Consider the following 24,920-nt stretch of genomic DNA (forward strand, 5'->3'; position numbering starts at 1 on the left):
ACTGAGGTGCCTGGCCAGCCTGGGTGAGGGGCTGATGGCTGTTTGCAGGCTGGTCAAGCCCCCCAGTGGGGACCCTCACCCCATGGTGGTGTGGCCAGCCTGGGTGAGGGGCTGAGGGTTGTTTTCAGGCTGGCCACAGCCCCTTCAGGGTGGGGGAGGGGTCCCGCTGGGGTGCCTGGTCAGCCTGGGTTAGGGGCTGAGTGCCATTTTCAGGCTGGCCATGCTCCCCTGCGACCCAAGTTCTCAGCCTCTCCTTTTTTTCTTTTTTTTTTTCCCAGGGTGGCCTGGAAGCAGGTATCTGGGATTTATTTATCTTCTATAATTGAAACTTTATAGCCTTGAGTGGAGCCCAGGGCCCGTCAAGGCAGGCGGGAAGCTTGGCTTCTTCCATCGCCGGGGGCAACCCAAGCCTCCTGCTCACTCCAGCTTCCTGGCCATGGCCATCTTAGTTGGGTTAATTTGCATACTGGCTCCCGATTGGCTGGTGGGCGTGGCTGGTGGGTGTGGCTTGATGGTTAATTTGCATCTTTCTCTTTTGTTAGTGTAGATGTTTTATTGAGTACCAATTTTGTGCTGTGCACCTTTCTAGGCATTACAGCTATAACAGTGAGCAGATAGCCTAGATTTCTTGGAGCTTACCTTCTAGTAGGGGGAGAAAACTAGTGAAGAAATAAATTATATAATTTCAAATGATATAAGTGTAAATAACCTAACAAGAGAGTGACTAGGAGAGAGGCTATTTAGGTAAGAGGTCAGGGAAGAGCCCAAGAGCTGAGCTGGGGGTAAGATGGAGTCAGCCATAGGCTAGGCCTTAACATGGAATGATAGTGGTTCAGTAGAGGAACAGAAAGAAAACTGATAAAGCCGGAAGAGAGTACTAGGTCTGTTTAGAAAAGTGAAGGCAGGGCCCAAATCACACAGGACCTTAAAACGGTGGGTTTTATTCTAATTTCATTGAGGAGCCATTGGAGTGTTTTTGAGGAGGATCTCATTGTTTTAAAGTGATTCTTTTGATCTCCGTTTGGAAAATAGCTGCAGGGAGCAACATAGAAGCAGAAAGACCAGTTAGGAAACGTGCAGTAATCCGTGTGCGACATGATGGTGACTTGAACCATGGAAGTGGTAATAAAAGTGTAGAGAAGTGGTGGGTTTGGAGTTAGAACCAACAGGGCTTGTTGATGCATTTGATGGGGATCAGGGAAAGAGGAGACAAAGGTGACTCCTCTGGCACTGCCTTAGGCACTGCCATTTGACCTGGGAGAGACTGGGAAGGAGCCTAGTGGAGGCGTGCTGAGAGCAGACTGCAGGTGGGAGAATTAGAGGTCTGTTTTACACAAGTTAAGTTGCAATGGCTGTGGACTTCCAATAAACACAATATAATGTGCTCCGATAGGGTGTGTTCATAGTTTTTGGGGAACATGTAAAATCCATGCTATGTCTTTTGGAGGGAAGTAGAACTCAGAAATACTCTTTTGTAGTCCTTTTCTCTATATTCCCTTAGCATCCGTGTGCATTCATTCCTCTAGTGTGCACTAATCCTGCTGTACTCTAACTTCTGATTTATTAGTTCTGGAGTTCCCTAGATCATTGCGGGTTGAAATTATAGCTTTTAATTTGGTTTCCACATTTCTGTCCCCAGAATCTAATATTGGGTCATCATTACTGTGTTTATAAATTTGAGAATCGAATAAATGTGACTGTTACAGTCTGATAATATGAACTGAAACAGTGATAGGAATGGAAGATATGAATTTGAGAGAGATTTTAGTGAAAAATCAGTAGGACTTGATGGCTAATTAGATAAGTTGAGTCACTGAGAAGAATTAGGAATAATAGTAATGGTTAATAATAATAATTATATATATAGACTTGCTTAGTCTGGCACTTTTCTAAGTGCTTTACTTATATGAATCCTCATAGCAGCTCTTTGAGGCGAGTACTGTTATCATTCCCATTTTATAGGTGAAGGCTTGGCCAGAGAAGTAACTTGCCTCTAGTCATGCAGCTAAGAAGCGGCAGAACTAGCATGATGAACATGAACAGTCTGATGCTAATGAACACACTCTTAACCACTATGCTATGTTACTTCCCAATTGAGAATGATTGTGGTTCTCACTTGGATGTTTATGATAACAGTTTGCTGCTCGCACAGTACTTTTACTTGCATTCTCTGAGATCTGTACAGGAACACAAGTTCCATTCATAATCCATTTAAAGATCATGGGAATGTGGAGAATATTCTGGTGGCAGGCTAGACAAGGGCATTTCAGATACATTGGTTTATCTCCCTTTTTACTGCCTCCTAAGCTAGTGCAGGGAAAGTAGCAGCTCTACTGTGATAGTCTCTTGGCCTCTTCCTACTTTTAATTTCTAGATTAGTCTGATGGGTTATTTTATGGAACCCCCACTTGACTATTGAGATTCCCAAAGAGAAGAAGGAATATTCAATTGCATCTGCTGTGGTACACTGCTTCTTTGTCACATCTACTAAATTTTATGATACCTTCCTATCACAGACAGCTCTGTGCAGGCTGGGGCAGTACAGCGAGCTCTAGGACATTGCTTGTTCTTAACATTCTAATGACCATGTGAGGGAGATGTACATCCAGAAAACCAAATGGCTACATAAGTTGTTCTATAACGACTATATACAAAAGTCTCATTGAAGAAGTGATCACTATTCGATGGAGAAGACAAAGAAAACCTCTTAGAGAATCTAGAATTCTAGCTGAACCCTAGGAATGTCTTCATTGTTAGTTAAATGGATAAAAGGGTGAGGGCAAGGCTTACGAATAAAAGATAACATGTTTCTGCCCTGGCCAGTTTGGCACAGTGGATAGGGCGTCGGCCTGTGGACTGAAAGGACCCAGGTTCAATTCTGGTCAAGGGCATGTACCTTGGTTGCGGGCACATCCCCAGTGGGGAGTGTGCAGGAGGCAGCTGATCGATGTTTCTTTCTCATCGATGTTTCTGGCTCTCTATCTCTCTCCCTTCTTCTCTGTAAAAAATCAATAAAATATATATTTTTTTAAAAAAGATAACATGTTTCTGAATGTATAAAGAATGTGGAGTAGTTTGGAATAGTTTGTCCTTAATTGAGGGATTCTTGGAGGTGTCAAGTAGGAGATAAATTTGGAGTCACGGGAAGGGACCGAATTATAAAAGCTCTGAATGCTAGGTAGGCTTAGACTGTACCTTATTTCCCTGAATTAATTTGGGTTGAGGCCTATTTCAAAATAAGAAGATGAAGAATAAATATTAATTCAATGCTTGTTTTATGGGATGTTTTATGGGTCTAGTCTCTATACTAGCCCAATAAGGATTGCTGAGCAGCTTTATGGAAATGCAGTATTTCAGGCATATTGTGAATGAAAATCTGCATTTTAGTAAGATTCCCAAGTGATTTGTATATTCACTGAAAAAATTGAAAAGTACTATAGGGAGGAGTCATTTGATTCTGTTATTCTAAATCAAATTTTTATAAGTAGGAACATATTTTTCAAGAGAAACTGTATAAGGAATTGGATTTCAGCCTACCCCATAAAGGCATAGACGATTCATAATTAGAAATACTCTGTGGGATCTAATGCTAAGTTCCAAGTGAGGCAATAACTGCTGGAGTGAAGAACAGAAACACAGACTTGTGTTTTGTTTAGGAAAAGGAAAAAAGGAAGAGACGTCTGTCACACTGCTAAGTGCTGGATTAGACATTGTGTGACATGATCTTAGTGGCTGGGGGATCCTGATTCTGGAGTATAACAGCTGTGTTGCCAGGAGAGATCTAAGATACTTGTAGGAAGTTCTCTCTTCCTTAACATAAAGGCAGCCTTGATTCAGGAAAAGAACAAATTATTTTCCTAAATTATACAATTTCTAAGACACTTTGTCAAGTAAAAATGTACAATGTGGATTAGTATGTGTAGTATTTTCAAGTGAAATATCTTGTTATTTTGCACATGTACAAATATGTATGTGGGAACAATTCTTAGGAATGGGATTATTTGTATAGAAGCTATGAGTATTTGTAATGTTTGTAGATTTTATTTAATTGATCTTCATAAGTATTGTGTCATATACACTGCCACCAGTGGTGTATAACAATACTATGTTATATATCCAACTATTTTATCTTTGCCAGTGTGAGTTTAAAAATGGTATCCAATGTTGCTTCAATTTGTATCCCTCTAACTGGTGAGATTGAGTATCTTTAAATCTATTTAAAAGTCATGTATGTGAAGTATCCATATTCTTTGCCACTTTTTCTACCAAGGTATTTCTTTTCCTTTCTTATTTATAGGAATTATTAATACACTAGAGGCCCAGTGCATGAAATTCATGCAAGGTTTTGTGTGTGTGTGTGTGTGTGTGTGTGTGTCCCTCAGCCCAGCCTGCACCCTCTCCAATCTGGGACTCCTTGAGGGATGTCCAACTGTCCATTTAGGCCCGATCCCTAAACGGGCAGTTGGACATCCCTCTCACAATCCAGGACTGCTGGCTCCCAACTGCTCGCTTGCCTGCCTGCCTGATTGCTCCCTAACCACTCCCCTGCCAGCCTGATCGACGCCTAACTGCTCCCCTGCGAGCCCGATTGCCCCTAACTGCCCTCCACTGCCTGCCCGATTACCCCTAACTGCCCTCCACTGCCGGCCCAGTCACCCCTAACTGCCCTCCACTGCTGGCCCAGTCACCCCTAACTGCCCTCCCCTGCATGCCTGGTTCCCCCCAACTGCCCTCCCCTGCAGGCATGGTCCCCCCAACTGCCCTTCCCTGCCAGCCATCTTTGACCACATGGGGGCGGCCATCTTGTGTGTTGGAGTGATGGTCAATTTGCATATTACCTCCTTATTATATAGGATTAGAAAGAAGCCAGCCCTTTGTGATATGGGTAGCAAACCTTTTTGGAAAACACAGGCCTAGAGATAGATACTTAATTTGCTGCTGACCCAATATTTTCTAAGTACAGTGATTACCAAGGGGATAGGATCGGGTATGTCTCTTTTGAAAAGCATGTTCAATATTGTAGTTTCATATTTGGAAAGCACACAGAAAAAGTTTTATAACATAAAATGTTAAGGAAGTAAAACTTGCTGAAATATTCTTTGCTGGTGTGACAAGGTTAAAACCAATTGAAAATGTACCTAAGAATGTGGTTAATTTAAAAAGTTTATATACTGTTGTGAGAAATCACAAAGCTGTTTTAAAAAGAATGTCCTGGTATTATTCCTATTCTTTCCACTAGGTTACCACCAAAGAACATGATTTTGGTCTAGGGGCTCCAGTTTCCGAAGCTGGAAAATACCAGAATACTCTCCAGCTAGAACAACAAGTGAGAACTCAAGATAAATTCATCTCTACACTGAAATTACAGGTTACACTTAATTTACATATGTATTTATTTCCCTGAATTAACTTTGGCTGGGGCCTATTTTAAAATAAGAAGGTGGAGAACATTAATTCAGTGCTGGCTTATGGTTTTATTTTCTGGGTCTAAAATCTTTTCATTTTTATCTTAACCGTTTTGATACACAGAGTCTGAGTCAGTGAGTGCCAACTGTGTGCCAGGTGTTTAAGGTCATTGAAAGAAATTGCCTCTTGTAGGAAGAAGGAGTAGACTTACTTTTCCATAATCCTCTTACTAAGTACAGCTAAAAACCCTGAACATTATGTATGAAACAAGCATAGAACACTGAGAGGCGGGAGGAAGAAGGAAGACTGACTAGGGACCCCAACACACCAAGAATGACACGTTAGTGAGTTCCTAGATATTTTTTTTTTTTTTTTTGCTCCATATATTCCAGAATGCTCAGAAACAACAATGGATGCAGACAAAAAACAGTCTCAGAAAAGCAGTCTGTCTCTAGCCAAAGGACTAGGAAAGGGACAGCCTAGCAAGGAAGACTACTTTTAGACAATAACTGCCTGCTCTAAGCAACACAGTGGAAAAACTATAGCCCCGCTTCTGCCCACAAAGACTAGGAGCCTAGCTGGTTAACCTTGCCAGGCTGTAACAAGAAGCCCCAGCTGCACCTCATACCCTCCTCTCCCCCCACCAACTTCTCCATCCCCACAAGGTGGTGTCAAAGAAGAAGGCTGAGTTGGGAACCAAGACTTTTGTGCCCACAAGGCCTTAAGGGAAGTTCCCAACCCCATTGTGTGTGTGTGAAGCACATGGGGAGCCTACAAGCAGCTACCCCCACCGGGTGGTGTGAAGTGCCTCCTTTCCTCCTTGCTGGAGTGGTGTCCGAGGAGAATATGCAGAGTTAGGGCTTTACCAGGACCCAGCACGAACAAGTCCCCCCACCCACGGTGGCAGTGGTGGACATGTGAGAGCAGTAGCGAGGCACCTCTGCTCTTCCTGCTGTTGTGGTATCAGCAGAGGCCCAGTGAGGAGCCTGAACTTCCATCCCTGCCCAGCAGGAACAAGGAGCTTCACCTTCTCCAGGTGTCCATGGAAGCCTCGGGTAAAAACTGGACTTCCTCCCCTCTCCCCCTCAAGCAGGAACAAAGCAGTGTCCCTCTTTTCTAGCTGGAGCAGTGTCACAGGAAGCCCACTAAAACACAGGATCCAGAGTCTTAGAATACCAAGTTTCAATTAAAAGAAAAAATCACTCCTTATCCTAAAAATCAGGAAGATCTCAATTTCAGTGAGAAAAGACAGGATATGCCAGGATCGATATGAATTAGATATTACAATGATCTGACAAGGATTTTAAATCAGCCATCTTATAAATGCTTCAGCAAGCATTTTTTACATACCTGGGATATAGAAAAGAAAATAGAAAATCTCAGCAAAGAAGTAAAAGATATAAAGAGATATAAACAAGAACCAAATGGAAATTTTAGAAGCAACCAAATTGTTCTTCAATAAGTGAATGGATAAACTGGTGCATCCATAGAATGGAATTGTAAAAAGAAATGAGTTATCAAGCCACAAAAAGACATAAAGGAACCTTGAAAGCATATAGATAGGTGAAAAAAGCCAATCTGAAAAGGTTACATATTCTGATTTTAACTGCAACCTGAAAAAGACAAAACATCTCTCCCTTGGAGGGAGAGAGAGATGAATAGAGCGCAGGTAATTTTTAGGGAAGTATTCTGTCTGATACAATAATGATGGTTACATGTTAGTATACAATTGTCAGAACCCATAGAATCTACAACCCAAAGAATGAACCCTAATGTAAACTATGGAGTTTAGTTAATCATAAGGTATCAGTGTTGGTTCATCACTTGTAACAAATGTACCACACTGTTACAAGATGTAAAGCAAAGGGGAAACAGTGTGTGTATGTTTGGGGGTGGGGAAATAAAAGGTATGTGGGAAATCTCTGGAATTCCTGATCAGTTTTTCTATAAAACTGCTCTAAAAAATAAAATTTATTAAAAATGTACAGAAGGAAATGTTTGTAAATCATATATCACATAAGGGATTAATAACCAGAATATAGTATAGCGAACTACAACTCAACAGCAACGACAAATCCAATTCAAAAATGGATAATGGACTTGAGTAGACATTTCTCCAAAGAAGGTCTATCAATGGCTAATAAACATATGAAAAGATCACCAACCATTAAAGAAATGCAAAACCACAATGAGATATTACTTTATACTCATTAGGATGGCTATTATAAAAAACAAAAACCAAACAAACAAACAAAAAACAGAAAATTACAGGTATTGGTGAGGATGGGGAGAAACTGGAGCCCTGTATGGTTGCTGGTGGGAAAGTAAAAATGGTGCAGCCATGTTGAAAAAAGTTTAGCAGCTGCTCAAAAAGTTAAATATAGGATTGCAGTATTTTCCCAGCTATTCTACTCCTAGGTGTATCCCAATTAAAAGCAGGCCCTCAAACAGATACTTGGACACCAGTGTTCATAGCAGCATTATTCACAATAGCAAAAAGGTAGAAAAAACCCAGATATTCATCAGCAGATGAATGGATAAACAAACTTGGCATGTACATACAATGGAATATTATTCACCCTTAAAAAGAATGAAATTCTGATAGAAGCTACAACATGGATGAGCCTTGAAAACATTATGCTAAGTGAAATAAGGCAGGCACAGAAGGACAAATATTGTACAATTCCACTTATATAAGGTACCTAGAATAGGAAAATTTATAGAGTTTTTGTTTAATGGGTACAGAGTTTCTATTTGGGATGATGGAAAAGTTCTGGAAATGGATATAGAATGGTTGCACAACATTATGAATATACTTAATGCCACTGAATTTTACACACAAAAATGGTTATAATGTTATGGTATGTCTATTTCATCACAACAAAATTAGTTAAAACAAATGTAGTAACTGAATTAAAAACTCAGTGTTCTCAAACAACAAAATACACAGGGAGAGAGGAATGAATCAGTGAACATGAGAACAGAAAAATAGAAATTACCTAAACAATAGAGAGAAAATAGATTGAAAAAGTGAATAGAGGTTTAGAACAGGTAGAACCATAACAAAAGATACAACATTTGGATCCTTGGGATCCAGCAAGAGAGGCAGAAAAGAGAGAGGCTGAAAAAGTATTTGAAGGAATAATGGCTAAATATTCCCCAAATTTGGTAAAAGACATAAAACAGATTAAAGAAGGTGAATGAATGCCTACAGGGATTTTCCCAAAGAAACCCATGCCAATACACTTTCTATTTAAACTTGTGAAAACTAAAGACCACAAATGTTCCTGAAATCAGAGAATTCATTACCCAGAGGGAAACATCAATTCAAATTACAGCAGATCTGAAAACATGGGGGTCAGAAGGAAGTGGCACAACATTTTTCAAGTTTTGGAGAAAAGAACTGTCAATTCAGTATTCTGTATGAAGGGAAAATCAAGACATTCTCAGAGGAAGAAAACTAAAAGAATTGATTGCCAGCAAATAATCGCAAAAGGAATTTCTCTAACTATGATGGAGATAAAAGAAGAAAACTTGGAAGAGTAGAAAGAAAGAAAGGACAACATTTAGAGCAAAAATATGAATAAATGTAATAGATTTTCTTTGTTTCTAGTTTTTTAAATTATCTTTCAAATATAGTTCTCGATGCATGTAGAGGATAATATTTAAGACAATTATTAATAGAGGAGGATAAAGGAACGTAAAGGGAGATAAGGATTTTACACTGCACTCAAACTGGTAAAATGTAGGCTGCAATAAGTTGTGAATGTATAGGGCAACCATTAAAAAGTTATACAGCCCAGGCTGGTGTGGCTCAGTTGTTTGGGTATCATCCTGTGCACATAACAGTGAACAAAAAAGCCACACTTGAATTGTAACAAAAGTAATTACATTAAGTACATATATTACTTAAAAGATGGGAACTGACAGAATGGGTTAAAAAACATGACCTAGCTTTATGCAGTCTACAAGAAATACCCTTTCAGGATATAGCCAAGTTGAAAGGTTGAAAGGCACACAGACCTGAAATGAAGAAATAAAACTGTCCCTGTTTGTAGATCACATGATCTACTTTGAAAATCTCATAAATATATAATATAAAAGGCAGAACTAATAAATGATTTTAGCAAGGTCAGAATACAAGACAAACATTAATTAAATTTCTGTATATATATATATAACATGTGGCAATCAAAATTAAAAATGCATTACTATCTATAGTTACTCAAATAGAAAATGGAATGATTAGATGTAAATCTAATAAAGAAGCTATGAGTTTGTATTCTGAAAAGACAAAATGCTAATGAAATTGAAGATCTAAACAAATGGAAAGACATATGTTTATGGATTGGAAGCCTCAACATAGTAAAGATGTCAGTTCTGTCCAAATCAATATATTGGTTTAATGCAATGTCCATCCAAGTTGTTAATCAGCAATAAAAAGGAATCTATTGATCCAAGTTGTTTTATTTATTTAACATTCTCAAATTCTAGCAAAAACAATTTGGAAAAAACAAAGTCTTTTTTTTTTCTTTATTGATTAAGATACTACATATGTGTCCTTATTGCCCGATTGTCCCTCCACCCCGGCATTGGCTTTTAATCGCTCTTCTAGATAATCCTTACCCAAATTCCTCCTAATGTATTATTAATAAAATGTTAGAAGTGAGATTGTAAATTTAACTTAGATAAAATCTTATTAAAATTTTTAAAAATATGCCTGTTTTATTTAGAAGAAATTTACTTAAGGGATTTTTGATTTTCTTATGTAAAGTCCATTTGATTATGGAGTTATTGGATATATTTTTAATCTTTTAGCATTCTCAGAACTGCGGTGCTGGCACGGGGATTTTCCTCCTGGTCAATGCGTCGGTGATCATCATCATCCGAGGGCACCGCTTCTGCCTGTGGGGCTCAGTGTACCTGGACGCGCACGGAGAGGAAGACCGGGATCTTAGGTGAGAGTGCGTGGGTGTCGCAGGTGTGTCACTGACATTTGGTCCGGTGAGAACAATGTGCCATTTCTAGCTTTGTAATAATACAAGTTTTATATTAAGAAATTCTGACAGTCATTAATTTAGAGCTATTTCTAGTTTTTGAGATATTTTCCTCATCAACCTACTAAGAAAACATGAAATAAACCAAATTACTATGTGAAATTTTTGCCATGAAAATTCTATTTTTAAAAACCTTTATTGTATTTTATTACTTTTAATACCTTTTTCCCTTTTTTTCCCCTAGGCGAGGCAAGCCTCTCTACATTTGTAAGGAAAGATACAAAGTTCTTGAACAACAGTGGATCTCTCATACTTTTGATCACATCAATAAAAGATGGGGTCCACACTACAATGGGCTCTGACTCACCACCTCAGCACTGCATTATATTATCATTTTCATTAAGAATTTATCAACAATAAGCTTTAACTTAATTTGGGGGATTAACACTTTTGCTGAGGGGAAAAAAAGAAAACTTACGTTATGAAGCCTTTCCAAAATTAGGTGCTTGGTAATCACATTAATGGTATAATAATTTTAAAAAGTATCTGGAGAACATAAGTTACAAGTTAGATCATTCTTTAGTGGTCATTTAAAAAAAATCTACAATTAATAAGAAGCACAATTTGACAAAATTATTTAAAACTGATTCTCCCAGCAATGCATATCAATGATTCATTGATACTTAGAGTGGGTGTGATTTATTTAAAGTTTTACTGCATTTGGGTTGATTGCTGCATTCTCTATTCTATTCCATTGGTCTATATGTCTGTTCTTGTGCCAGTACCAGGCAGTTTTGAGAACAGTGGCTTTGTAATACAGCTTGATATCTGGTATTGAGATCCCTCCTACTTTGTTCATCTTTCTCAGGATTGGTGGAGCTATTTAGGGTCTTTTTTTAATTCCAGATGAAATTTTTGGAGAGTTCATTCTAGGTCTGTGAAATATGCCATTGGTATTTTAATGGGGCGTGCATTGAATCTGTAGATTGCCTTGGGTAGTATGGACATTTTGATGATGTTGATTCTACCAATCCATGAACATGGTATGTTCTTCTATCTGTTTGTTTTCCTCTATCTCTTTTTTCAGTGTCTTGTAGTTTTTGAGTATAGGTCTTTTACCTCCTTAGTTAAGTTTGTTCTTAGGTATCTTAATTTTTTTTGGTGCGATGGTAAATAGGATTGTTTTTTTAATCTCTTTTTCTATACGTTCACTATTGGTGTATAAAAATGCCATAGATTTCTTGGTTGTTAATTTTGTATCACCAAATTGCTACATTGCCGAATTCATTTATTAAGTCTGATAATTTTTTTGATGGAGTCTTTAGAGTGTTCTATGTATAGTATCATGTCATCTGGAAATAATGACAGTTTTATGTCTTCTTTTCCCATTTGGATACCTTTTATTTCTTCTTCTTGTCTAATTGCTCTGGGTAGCACTTCCAGTATTATGTTGAACAGGAGTGGTGAAAGTGGGCATCCCTGTCTCGTTCCTGTTCTTAGGGGAAATGATGTTAGTATTTGACCATTGAGTATGATGTAGGCTGTAGGTTTGTCATATAAGGCTTTTATTATGTTGAGGTATGATCCCTCTATTCCCATTTTACTGAGGGTTTTTATCAAGAAAGGGTGTTGGATTTTGTCAGATGCTTTTTCTGCATCAATTGCTATGACTATGTGATTTTTATCTCTCAATTAGTTTATGTGATGTATCACATTTATTGATTCGTGGATATTGTACCATCCTTGCATCCCTGGGATAAATACTACTTGGTCATGGTGTATGATCTTTCTGATGTAATGCTGGATCCGATTTGCTAGAATTTTGTTCAACATTTTGGCATCTATGTTTATGAGGGATATTGGCCTGTAATTCTCTTTCATTGTGTTGTCTTTATCTGGTTTTGGTATTAGGGTAATGCTGGCTTCATAGAAAGAGCTTGGAAGTGTTCCTTCCTCTTGAATTTTTTGGAATAGTCTGAGGAGGATAGATTTTAGTTCTTCTTTGAATGTTTGGTAAAACTCCCCTGTGAAGCCATCTGGCCCCTGGCTTTTGTTTGCTGGAAGCTTTTTGATGACTTGCTTCAATTTCTTCCATAGTTATTGGCCTATTGAGATTTTTATATTCTTCCTGATTGAGTTTTGGAAGGTTGTATTTTTGTAGGAATTAGTAATTCTTCTTGATTCTATAACTTAATATGTAGCCATAGTGATAAAGACTATGGTATTGTTAGAAGATAGACACATACATCAATAATACAGAATAGAGAATCCAGAAATAGCCCACAGAAGTACAGCCAAATGATTTTTGAAAGTGGTACTAATGCAGAATTTTGAGCAAGGAGAGTCTTTTCAACAAATGCTGCTGGAGCAATTGGACAGGAGGGAAGAGGGAGCCCCTTTCCTTACGGAATCGACAGGTGGCTAGTTTGCTAATTAATTCCCTTTTTAAAAAAATATAATTAATTTTTTTATAGAGAGGAAGGGAGAGGGATAGAGAGTTAGAAACATCGATGAGAGAGAAACATCGATCAGCTGCCTCTTGCACACTCCCCACTGGGGATGTGCCTGCGCCTGCAACCAAGGTACATGCTCTTGACCGGAATAGAACCCGGGACCCTTGAGTCCGCAGGCCGATGCTCTATCCACTGAGCCAAACCGGTTAGGGCAATAATTCCCTTTTAATGTGCACAAATTTCATGCACCAGGCTACTAGTTTTAAAATAAAAGGGTTTATTTGTTTGTTTAGAAAAACTACTTTTTGGGGCACCTATTATCTATCAGAAATTTCACTTGAACTTTTTTTTTTAAAATATATTTTATTGATTTTTTACAGAGAGGAAGGAAGAGGGATAGAGAGCCAGAAACATCAATGAGAGAGGAACATCGATCAGCTGCCTCCTGCACACTCCCCACTGGGGATGTGCCCACAACCAAGGTACATGCCCTTGACCGGAATCGGACCTGGGACCCTTGAGTCTGCAGGCCGATGCTCTATCCGCTGAGCCAAACCGGCCAGGGCTCACTTGAACTTTAATATCTCTTTATATACACCCCAGCAAACTGTAGATATTATCTCCATTTAACAGATACGACTCAAGAGGCTTCTATTTATTTTTTCTGAAGTCAGGATGCACCTCTTAGGATCAAGAAAATATGATAAATTGCCTGAGGTTAAGTTACTGGTGAAGGGCTACAGTGGGATTTAAATCTGCCTGTCTTAGTCCAAAGCCTACATCCTTCCTACTGCCTTAAACTGCCTCTTTCAAAGTATTTGTTGCCAGGAACCAATTCCAGCATGTCATAATTTCAAGAGTTTCATCAAAAGGTTGATGAAACTTGGGGACTCAACAGGGTAGAGTCACACATGTCGTCACCTGTTGGGAATGGCTAAAGGCATTTCCCCAAACCTGAATAGGAAACTGATTGTGGCTGCCAGACAGTTAAAGGGCATCTTAATCTACATGTTATTGCCTCCTACTGGCCAAACACCTGAACAGCCGTAGGCTATTCCCCAAACAGACAGTGCTTCTGTACCCTTTGAAACCTTACCCTTTGAAGTGTATTATCTCCACCTTGCCTTAGGACAAATTGTGTTAATAAAAGCAAGGATCCTAGACGAGGAGGGAGTCTTCAGTTCCTTTAGCTGAAGGTCCTCTGACCCCCAATGCCTTTCAAAATTATATCTCGTCTCCAGACTCTTTATTAGTCTCTGGATTCCTATGTCATCTCCGCACAGCGCCTTTTCCAGATTCCTGAACCTTTCTTGATGCTGGGACAAGAACCCCGGCAATTTGTGTCTTGGAAATGTATGAAAGTAGAGCTTGATTTCAGAGGAGAGGGAAGAGTTTGTGCATTTATAATTCATTTGTTTTATTTATTCATTTAATAATTTATGTGCTAAAAATATAATGATACAAAAATGAGAATAATGTTGAATAAGAAATTAGAGACACAGTCCATTTAAAGTTGTTTATAATTTAGTGGAAGGGACAGGGAAATAAAAATAGTGATTATAATATATCTTATAAAATACTAAGATAAAACTGAAAGGCTTTATGGAAGCACGGAGAGGAGAAGCATTTACTCTCTCCTGGTGCAGTGGATGGTTAGCGAGCATCTATAGTGTGCTCTAGTCGCTCAGAAATGCGCCCCTATAGAAATCATGAACAAAGACAAAAAGTTACATAGAATAGATAAATTGAAGTTCATCTGTTTATTTACCCCACATCCTATAGTTTAAAAAAATACTAATAATGAAAATAAAAATAGGGGGAACTAAACGGTGAAAGTGTGAGATGAAAATAGCAGACAGGTTCATTGCATGGACTTCTGTAGTAGTTGCTCCAGATTGGCTTTACACTTCTAAGAGGCAAAGGCAAAAAGGAAATTGCCTTTGTGGACTGTAAATAATTCATGTCCACAGAATAGGAACAAACCAGGTATCCAGAAGAACTCCATGTTTTCCTGAGGATTCTCATAAAAAAGGGTTCAGTGACAGTATATAACATTTTCAATATCTTCCTTAATACAGGTTTTAAAATGAGTTTAGTGAGATTGTTCCCTGAGTGTGTCTGAAACTTAGGTCTGTATAGGGATGATGAATAGGCCAGACAGGTCAGGAGGGCTGGGATCACAAATGGCATTCTTTCATCTTATTCATTCTCAAGCACCCAGGTAATAGGAGTTACCTCAAATTTTCATTTTCAAAGAATTTTTAGCTGTGTATAGGAAAAGGCCAAAAGAGAAGAGAGTAAGACGTATTGCTAAAAATTCTGGCCAGTGTGATAAGACTTAGCTAAGAAGATATGTGCATTTGCAGTTTATTTATTTTTTAATTATTATTATTCACATTTTTCTTATTTCCTGGATTTGATAATTCAAACTCTTTACCTCTAAATCTGACAAGTTGGTGTGCACTTTACAAAATGCCAAAGGGAGCCCGGCTGGTGTGGCTCAGTGATTGAGGGTAGACCTATTAACCAGGAGGTCACAGTTCGATTCCCAGTAGGGTACATGCCTCAGTTGTAGGCTCGATTTTATGGTCCTTCTAGGTATGTATTGAGTAAAATAAAAGTCATTGTAGTATAGTTAAATATAACTCATAATGTTTAGGATACTTTTTTATATAGTGACGAATTATAGATAAAGTTTATGTTTTTAAAGAAAACTGTTGATTTTCATGGATTGGAAAGAACTGTCTCTATAGTTATTTGAAAAGTTCAAAGTCAGAGCAAGAATAATGTTAGAACTAACAATTAGATGAGGGATTTAGCAATTTTAGATGCTCCTTAAAGACCAAGACTTTTTTCATTTGTCATCTCACACATTCCAGAGTGTACTGAAACAGTGCCTTGAATATGTTGGTGTTCAATAAATATTGTTAAATATACAATGAGAGTCAAATATTATGGGAAAGGATCTTTGTGCCACTACTTTATCTCATAGACATGTCTTTTGTGGCACTTCACATATTGTATTTGTATTTTCTCAAGTAAACAGTAAGTTCTCCGAGGGCAGGTACCTAACCTAGCTTTGTATATTTGGAATTTAACATAGCTCCCAACATATAATCATTGTCCACTGGGTCTAACATATGTATTTTCCCCTTTAAAGGCATTTGGACACCTTCGTGATAGAAAGGCCCTTTTCTTCATCCCTTGATGGTTTGATAGTGGGCTGGGAAGGAAAGCTGTGGTCCTCCGTATTAATCAGCAAATACTTGATTGATCTGGTATTTAGCTTAGTCAAGTAAGTTATTGATATGTTCAAAAGGTCTTTTCTAAAGAATTAGCATATTTTTTAATAAATAGAAATTAAATTATAAAGAATGCCTATTGATTATATTAATTATTATAATTAAATAATTTTAAGACCGTGGTTTCTTTTTGCAGATATAAATATTTGGCAATTTTTCTAATAGTTTGGTTAAAAATCAATAGTAATTAAGTTCTTTTTTATTAAACTGTAAATTATCTTGAAAGATATAGATCTTAATCTTTTGATTTTTATTTGTACTAGAGGCATGGTGAACGAAATTCCTGCACTCAGGGCGGGAGGGGGGGGGTCTCTCAGCCTGGCCTGCGCCCTCTCACAGACCGGGATCCTTCAGGGGATGTCCAACTGACAGCTTAGATATCCTTAGCGCTGCCACGGAGGCCAGAGAGGCTCCCACTACTGCCACTGTGCTCGCCAACCATGAGTCTGGCTTCTGGCTGAGCGGCGCTCCCCCTGTGGGAGCGCACTGACTACCAGGGGGCAGCTCCTGAGTTGAGCATCTGCCCCCTGGTGGTCAGTGTGTATCATAGCGACCAGTCGTTCCACCGTTTGGTTGATTTGTGTATTAGCCTTTTATTATATAGGATATTTTTTTTTCAGATAAGGAAAATATTCACATGGCACAAAATTCATAAAGTAAAGAAAGATACATAGTTAGGTCTCCTTGCCAGGGAAGCAAATCTACCTTTCTGATTCCAGCCATCTAGTTGTTCTCCTCAGAGGGAAGCCAAGGACATATTTTAATGTGATTATTTTCTTTCTAATTATACAGATTGAAGATCTCAAGCAGACAAATCATGCCTTGAAAGAATATGTTAGAAACCTCGTGAATAGTAAGGAGGTGGTAAGCAATCAAATAGACAATTTAACCAGCCACAATGAGCACCTTTGCAAAGAATTGATTAAAGTTGACCAATTAGCAGAGCAATTAGAAAGACAGAAAAATTTTGTGGTGGATACTGCCGACAAGGAACTTGAAGAAGCCAAGGTATTAGACTTACCACTGATAGGCTTTTTTTAAAAAATTGATGTATAATTGATATATGGCATTATATTAATTTCAGGTGTACAACATAATGATTCAATATATATATATTGTGAAATGACTACAATAATTCTAGTTAACATCTGACTATTGATCAATATTTTAATTCTACTTTAAATATCATGTAATTATTAAATGCAAAGAAAAAAGTGACATTCTCATTTATATCATTTGAAAGTTTTTTAGACTTGACATTATATTTAAATTTATATTCTATGAATTAAATTGTTTTGTATCTTACATTTTTTCTTTTAAAATTTTTGTTAAGAAAATTTCCTAAGATGTGTAATGGTGAACACTTCAAGCAATAATAATGTTCTGTATGTCAAACATTTCTCCTCCTCCCTATTCCTTCTCTCTACACAGATAGCTACAAACAAGATGTATGTGTCCCCATTCTTTTTTTCTGTTTGTATCACATCCACTGTATATTTCACACTTTAGAAAAAGTTTTTTTAACCAAAGTTTAAAATTTATTTGTAGTCATAGTTGTCAATATTTTGATTGTTTTATTTTAGAGGTTTCCTCTTCCTTTTAAAAATCTGAATAGACTTTATTTGTTAGAGCAGTTTTAAATTCATAGCAAAACTGCCCAGCAGGTGTGGTTCAGTGGTTGAGCATCAACCTATGAACCAGGATGTTATGGTTCAATTCCCGGTCAAGGCACATGCCCAGGGCACATGCCCGGGTTGTGGGCTCGAACCCCAGTTTGGGGCATGGAAGAGGCAGCTGATCAATGATTCTCTCATCATTGATGTTTCTATCTCTCTTTCCCTCTCCCTTCCTGTCTGAAATCAATAAAAATATATTTTTAAAAAATAAATAAATTCATACTTAGCAGATGGTATAGAGATTTCCCATATACTCCCTGCCCTCACACATGCATAGCCTCCACCATCATCAACATCCCCTATCAGAGTGGTGCATTTGTTACAATGGATGAACCTACATTGACACATCATTTTTACATAGTTTACATTTAGGTTCACTCTTGGTGTTGACCATTCTGTGGGTTTGGACAAATGTAAAATGACATTTATCCACCATTATACTATCAAAAAGAGTAGTTTCACTGCCCTGAAATCCTCTGTACTTAGCCTCATGTTGACTCTGGTTTGGAAAGGCCTTGTCACTTAAAGAACTACAAGAATATTTTCTAAAGTTTTCTTTTAATACTTTTAAATAACTTTTTTAAAAAGTTATAATCCTTGGGAATTTTTTTGTTCTAGTATGAGGTAGGGTCAACTAGTGCTTTCTTTAGTCACTGATTTGAAGTGCCATTTTAGCAGCTGCTGAATTCACAAATGTGTGTGGACACAGTTCTGAGCTGGTTGGTCTCATTGATTCATTTGCTGTTTCTGTGCCACTGCCACATTATTCTAATTGCTGTAGCTACTTGACATTTTGGTAACATCTTTCTTGATTGAGATTTAATACTCTGCCATGAAATTTAGAAACTGGGATTTTCAACGCTATTATAAAATGACATTTTTGTTTCACATTGCTACTGATGGTTTACAAGCAAAACACAGAGTGGATTTGAAAGCTGAAAAGCAACCTATTGAATTCTTAAATATCGTGTGAATGTGCTTGACTTGATTTTATTAGTCACCAAATTAGTAAACTGTGTCTGTAATAACATAGTTTCCCAAAGCTAAGTGTTGTTACATGCTATTTCCTTTTTTTAAATTTTTATTGATTTCAGAGAGAGGAAAGGAGAGGGAGAGAGAGAAACATCAATGATGAGAGAATCATTGATGGGCTGCCTTCTGCACACCCCCTACTGGGAGTCAAGCCCCCAACCTGGGCATGTGCCCTTGACCAGAATCAAACCTGGGATCTTTCAGTCCACAGACTGACACTCTATCCACTGAGCTAGGGCCATGTTATTTCTTAAACATCCTTTTAATGTACTCTTGGTAGCATATTATATACTCCTGTTGGTAGCGTATGATAAAGCACTTAATTAAATGATTAGGCTGAAAACGTGTGTTATCGAAGGCATTATTTGTTACAGTAATTTGAAATATAACAGCCCAGTTAATGAACTCTAGGATGGTATTTGTTTATATGCAGTTACCGCAGTTATTTAGAAAGGATAAGTGAATCTAAATGAGTAAAAAGTCTATTTAAATTGTGATGTTTATTCCTTTAATGTAAGAACACAATCTTCTTTACCAATGCTTCCTTGAGGAGGTTCTTAGCACAGCTAATTGAGAGAGTAGATAAGGATGATATGATTTTAATTTGTTAATTATCTTGTCATGGATGCTACTAAACTATTTGAAAGACACTTAAAAACAGCTTGAATATTTTAAACATTTTTCAATAAATTCTTTTGTTTACATTGTTACTGTAAGAATATTATTCTTTACTTACATTTTAATGGTAAGTTGAGTTTAGACTCAATTATATAAATTATAAAATTAAAAAATGCTGGATTTATGTTTTATTATACCTTCTCTGCTTTTTCTTCAAATTAAGAATTTACTGCACTCTTTCCCAGACTCAGGGCAGTCTAGTTGGCCAAAATCCCATGAAGAGAGTGCCCAGTTTAGAAGTCATCAGTTTTAAAATGTTTTAGGATCTGCATTCTAGAGAGAGTGACTACTCTGTCAGGGTAAATGCTCTGCTATCAAAGGAGAGTTTCAGGAATGGAAAATGTCAAAAATAAAAGAACTAGGATTTACCTTAAACTCACAGGTGGAAATTCTGCCTGGCTCACAAAAGAGTGTTTCTTGGAAATACATATCCATATATAAGGTGGAACGTTTGGTATATTTGCGAATTGGAAAACTATTCGGGGTAAAGGTGAGTAGCGGTCTTAGAGCAGAGATAGCATTGCTGATGCAGGGAAAACATTGGAAAGTTGAAAAAGAGAGAGAAAAATGGATATAGGTCCTTCGGGTTGATAGAATGCCCTGACCTGAAGTCATCAACCTCAGTAGGCGAGGGTTACAGGTACACGGGGAAATAGAAGATGCATGACCAATGTTGGGGAACTGAATGCTAGTGCCTGTTGTCCTCCTCCTCACATCACTGGGCGTGCAGTTCAGCTACCCTGTTACTGGGAGAGGTTCCTTGTCTGACTTGTGGGATGAGGTTTGAAATGAGAATTTCTAATTTGAGAACTAAGAATATTTGGGTTCTTATACTCCTTGACATTATGCTCTGGATATGTGGAGGTAGAGTCTGATGTTTAAGCTACTGTTCGTTTATGTGGAATTGAGAAAGATGGTATTATATTTATTTACTCGGAAGAGATTACTTTTAGTCATTTTTTAAAGGTCAGCTTTTTAAAAAGGAACTTCTTCCATCATTTATTCCATAAAAATGTTTTGAGCATTAAGCATTGTATTATCTATTGCTATCATACAAATTACCCCTAAACCCTAATGGCCTTAAGTGACAAACATTTATATCTCCCAGTCAAATGCAGCTTAGCTGAGTGGTTCTGGTCCATGGTTTCTTAGGAATTGTTATCAAAATGATGGTTCGGCCGCAGTCATTGATTGACTGTCCTGGAAGATTCGCTTTTACGATGCCTTACTCAGATGGCCATTGGCTTTTGGCAGGAAGCCTCAGTTGCTCGCCAGGTGGACCTCTCCCTCGGGTCGTTTGATATAGTCTTTACAGCAGCTGGCTTGTCTCCAAGCCTGTAATCCAAGAGAGACAGCAAGGAGGAATCGGTAATGCCTGTGATGATCCACAAGCTGTGCACCAGCACTCCCACCACATCCTGTTCATTAGACATGTGTCACTAGGTGTAGCCCACACTTAAGGGGAGGGCAGGTAAGCTCCATTTTTTGAAGGAAGGAATATTAGAGTTCGTGGACATTTGAAAACCACCACAACTATATGCTTCCTTTTATCTTCTCATTTTGAGTTGTTTGTCATTAATGTCTTAATAAGGTGTTTCCCAGATAATTGAACACAACATTTTGAAACATGAAGAAACAAAGTTGCAGTTTCACCTTTACCAGTTTCTTGATAGAATTTATATTTTAAATTCACATAGGGGTCATTATTAGACTGGATCTCTGGTAGCTTCTGTCATTATTTTTACCTTTGTATGTGATTCAGTCAATGAAAAATATTTCAAAACTTACCATGTGGAAGGCAAAGGTAAAGCTTATTTAAGTTTTAAGCCCCCTACACACACACACACACACACACACACACACACACACACCCCTCCCTCTTTTCTCTGCTTGCTTTATTTTTCTCTGTATATTTTCCTACTACTTTATCCCTCCCTCCCTCTGCTCCAGCCACACTAGTCTCCTTACTATTCCTTAGAATTTAGCTGACATCTTTTGTCTTTAGGTCCTTTGCTATAAGGCTGTATCTTCTGCCTGGTGTGTTTTCCCAGATTTTTATAAGATTGACTTGCTCCCTCCTTTAAGTCTTTGCTGAACGGGCTCCTTTCATTGAGGACTTCCCTGATCACCTGTTTAAAAAATTCCAACCTGTTTCTTCATAGACATCCCAATATCTTTAACTCTGCTCTTTTTTTCTATATAATTTATTTGTTAGGTTTATTTTTTATTGTCTACTCAGCTGGAATGTAAGATCCTTCAAGAAGACCCTTCAACATTTCTTGTAATACTGGTTTGGTGGTGATGAACACCTTTAGCTTTTTCTTGTCTGTGAGGCTCTTTATCTGACCTTCAATTCTAACTGACAGCTTTGATGGGTAGAGTAGTCTTGGTTGTAGGTTCTTGCTTTTCATCACTTTGAATATTTCTTGCCACTCTCCTCTGGCTGAAAAGTATCTGATGAGAAATCAGCTGACAGTTGTATAGGTGCTCCTTTGTCGGTAACTGCTTTTTTTTTTTCCTCTTTTTAGGATTCTTTTTTTTGTCTTTAACCTTTGGCATTTTAACTATGATGTGTCTTGGTGTGGGCCCCTTTGGATTCATCTTGTTTGGGACTTTCTTCACTTCCTGGACTTGTAAGTCTATTTCTTTCACCAGGTAGAGGAAGTTTTCTGTCATTATTTTTTCAAATAGTTTTTCAGTATCTTGCTCTCTCTATTCTCCTTCTGGCACCTCTATAATGCAAATGTTGGTACACTTGAAGTTGTTCCAGAGGCTCCTTACACTATCTTCATATTTTTGGATTCTTTTTCTTTTTGCTGTTCTGATTGGGTGTTTATTGCGTCCTCATATTCCAAATCGCTGATTGGATTCTTGGTATCCTCTATTCTGCTATTGATTCCCTGTAAATTATTCTTCATTTCAAAATGTTAGTGTATCCTTCATTTCTGGCAGGTCCTTTTTTATGTAGTTGATGTTTTCACTAAGTTCCTTGAAGTTCTCATTAAGTTTCTTGAGCATCCTTATAACCATTGTTTTGAACTCTGTATCTGGTAGTTTGCTTGCTCCCATCTCATTTAGTACTTTTTCTGAAGATTCCTTCTATTCTTTCATTTGTGGCATGTTTCTTTGTCTCCGCATTTTGGCTGCTTCCCTGTGTTTGTTTCTGTGTATTAGGTAGAGCTACTGTGTTTCCTGTAATTGATAGAGTGGCCTTGTAAAGTAGGTGTCCTATAGGGCCCAGTGGTTCACCCTCCCTCAGTCACCTGAGCTGGGTACTCTAGGTGTGCTCTTTGTGGGCTGTGTGCACTTTCCTATTGTAGCTGAGCCTTGATTGCTGTTGCCATCACTGGGAGGGATTGACCCCCAGGCCAATTGCCTGTGAATGCCAGCTGCGACTATAGCTAAAGAGCTGCTGTGCAAGAGATGCCTCTATGGAGCAGGACTTGCTCCAGTGCATCTTTGGTGCTCACCAAGTCTGCTCCTTGAGTGTGCTGCTTGTGGATGTGGTAGGGTTGTAATCTGGGGTGGTCTGAAGCTGATCACCAGGTGCACTGGCTCGGAGGCCTCCTGGAAGGTTCAAAGTCAGCTACTGCCTGTGCCTTGTTTGGTGCCACCCAGCATAAGCTACAGAGTGATCTGCAGATGGCTGCTATGTGTGTCAGGCTTGGAGATATCCAGGAGAGGCCAAGCTGTGAACCTTGGAATGCTGCTGCTACTGTGGGGCCTAGGGGCTCTTATCTAAAGAAATGGGGCATAGGGCCACTTCTTGAGTGGTATAGAGCATGCTGAGGGCAGCTGCTGCTTGTTTGAGTGATTTTAGAAAAGACTGAAGCCTGAGTCAGGACAGGCAATTCATATGGAAAAGCCCCTGCAAACAGCTTAGGTGGGGCAGGGCCTTAGGATATCACCAAGGTGGAGTGAACAGTATGGACCAAGTTGATGAAGACACAGATATGGCTCCTGCCTATCAGCTCTGTGGTCTCAGCCATGGAACAGTGACCTCTGCCAGCACTTTTTCTGGGAGAAAATTGCCCCCCAGTTCTTGCCCTGATGCCAGATAATTTAGTTCCTCCCTGTCTGTCCTTGGATCCTTTCAAGCTGCTGCCCCAGTGCTGGAGCTCAGAGAGAGTGGGTCCGAGTAAATCTGTGTGCAGGCCCTGTAAGAGGAGCTGCCTGGGACTTTAGTAGTCTCTGTGTCACCAGACTGCTGGTTTTTACAGCCCAAAGTTGCAGGGACTTCTCTTCCCGGCACTGGAACCCTGGAATGAGGGGTCTGGTGTGGGGCTGGTACCCTTTACTCCTCATGGGGGTAGGGAGAGCTCCACAGCCAAGTTATCCCTCCCAGTGTTTAACTGCCGCTTCTGGATGTTGGACCAGCTGTTGTGTGCCTCCACCCCTCCTATCGATTTCAATGTGGCTTCTTCTTTAAAAAAAAAAATTAGTTCTACTTTTATTACTAGAGAGAGCTGTGCTTTATTTATTTATTTATTTATTTATTTATTTATTTATTTATTGTCTCCAAGACTTTTGTACACAACCACCTTCTCAGCATTTGTGAAAAGAGAGGGAGAGGGAGCGATAGAAACATCAATTATGAGAGAGAATCATTGATCGGCTGCCTTCTGCATGCCCCCTACTGGGGATCAAGCCCACAACCCTGGCATATGCCCTTGACTGAAATTGAACCCCAGGACACTTCAGTCCACAGGCCGATGCTCTATCCACTGAACCAAACCAGCTTGGGCTCAATGTGGCTTCTTTAATTCTCTAGTTGTAGGGCTTCTGTTCAGCCAGATTCCAGGTGGTTCTGAATGATGATTGTTCTGTGGTTTAGTTTTAATTTTGATGTGGTTATAGGAGGAGGCGAATACCATGTTTACCTACACTGCCGTATTGACCCTCCTATTCTATATATTTTTTGAATGACATACTCACTATCTGACATATATTTTACCTAATATCATTTGTTTTTCTATTTTCAACCAGAATGTCAGCTCTGTGAGGGCAGAGGTTTTTGTCTGTTTTATTCACCACTAAACCAAGCATATAACACAATGTCAGACACATAGTAGGCCCTCATTAAACAATTGTCAAATAAATGACACTGATTAGCATCTTTTCATTTGGGCCATTTATAATTTTGTTTTTCAGAGTGGAATCAGCATTATGTTTTCTTATATGAAAAATAATAGATATATATTATTAAAATTTTCAGTCCAGGAGGTCATGATCTGATTCCAGGTCAGGGCACATACTGGGTTGCTGGCTCAAGCCCCAGTAGGGGGCATGCAGAGGCAGCTGATCAATGATTCTCTCTCATGGATGTTTCTAACTCCCTCTCCCTTCCTCTCTCTGAAATCAATAAAAGCATATTTA

The 24,920-nt window shown here is 38.6% G+C and overlaps 1 protein-coding gene and 1 long non-coding RNA gene across 2 annotated transcripts in view; both read left to right on the forward strand.

Moving 5' to 3' along the window:
* LOC106725409 (centrosomal protein of 135 kDa-like) overlaps window positions 1-24,920 on the forward strand; it is a 33,657-nt gene that overhangs the window by 4,777 nt on the left and 3,960 nt on the right. The window contains exons 2-3 of the mRNA XM_014536434.1: window positions 5,240-5,368; window positions 16,951-17,166. Coding sequence (XP_014391920.1) covers window positions 5,240-5,368; window positions 16,951-17,166 — 345 coding nt within the window. The remainder of the gene's footprint in view (window positions 1-5,239; window positions 5,369-16,950; window positions 17,167-24,920) is intronic.
* On the forward strand, window positions 10,228-10,995 carry LOC106725404. The gene is made up of 2 exons (XR_001361293.1): window positions 10,228-10,364; window positions 10,648-10,995. It is a non-coding gene; the product is annotated as an uncharacterized LOC106725404 (long non-coding RNA).

This window comes from Myotis brandtii, unplaced genomic scaffold (assembly GCF_000412655.1).
Source record: "Myotis brandtii unplaced genomic scaffold, ASM41265v1 scaffold1612, whole genome shotgun sequence".
In the NCBI taxonomy this organism is placed as follows: Eukaryota; Metazoa; Chordata; class Mammalia; order Chiroptera; family Vespertilionidae; genus Myotis; species Myotis brandtii.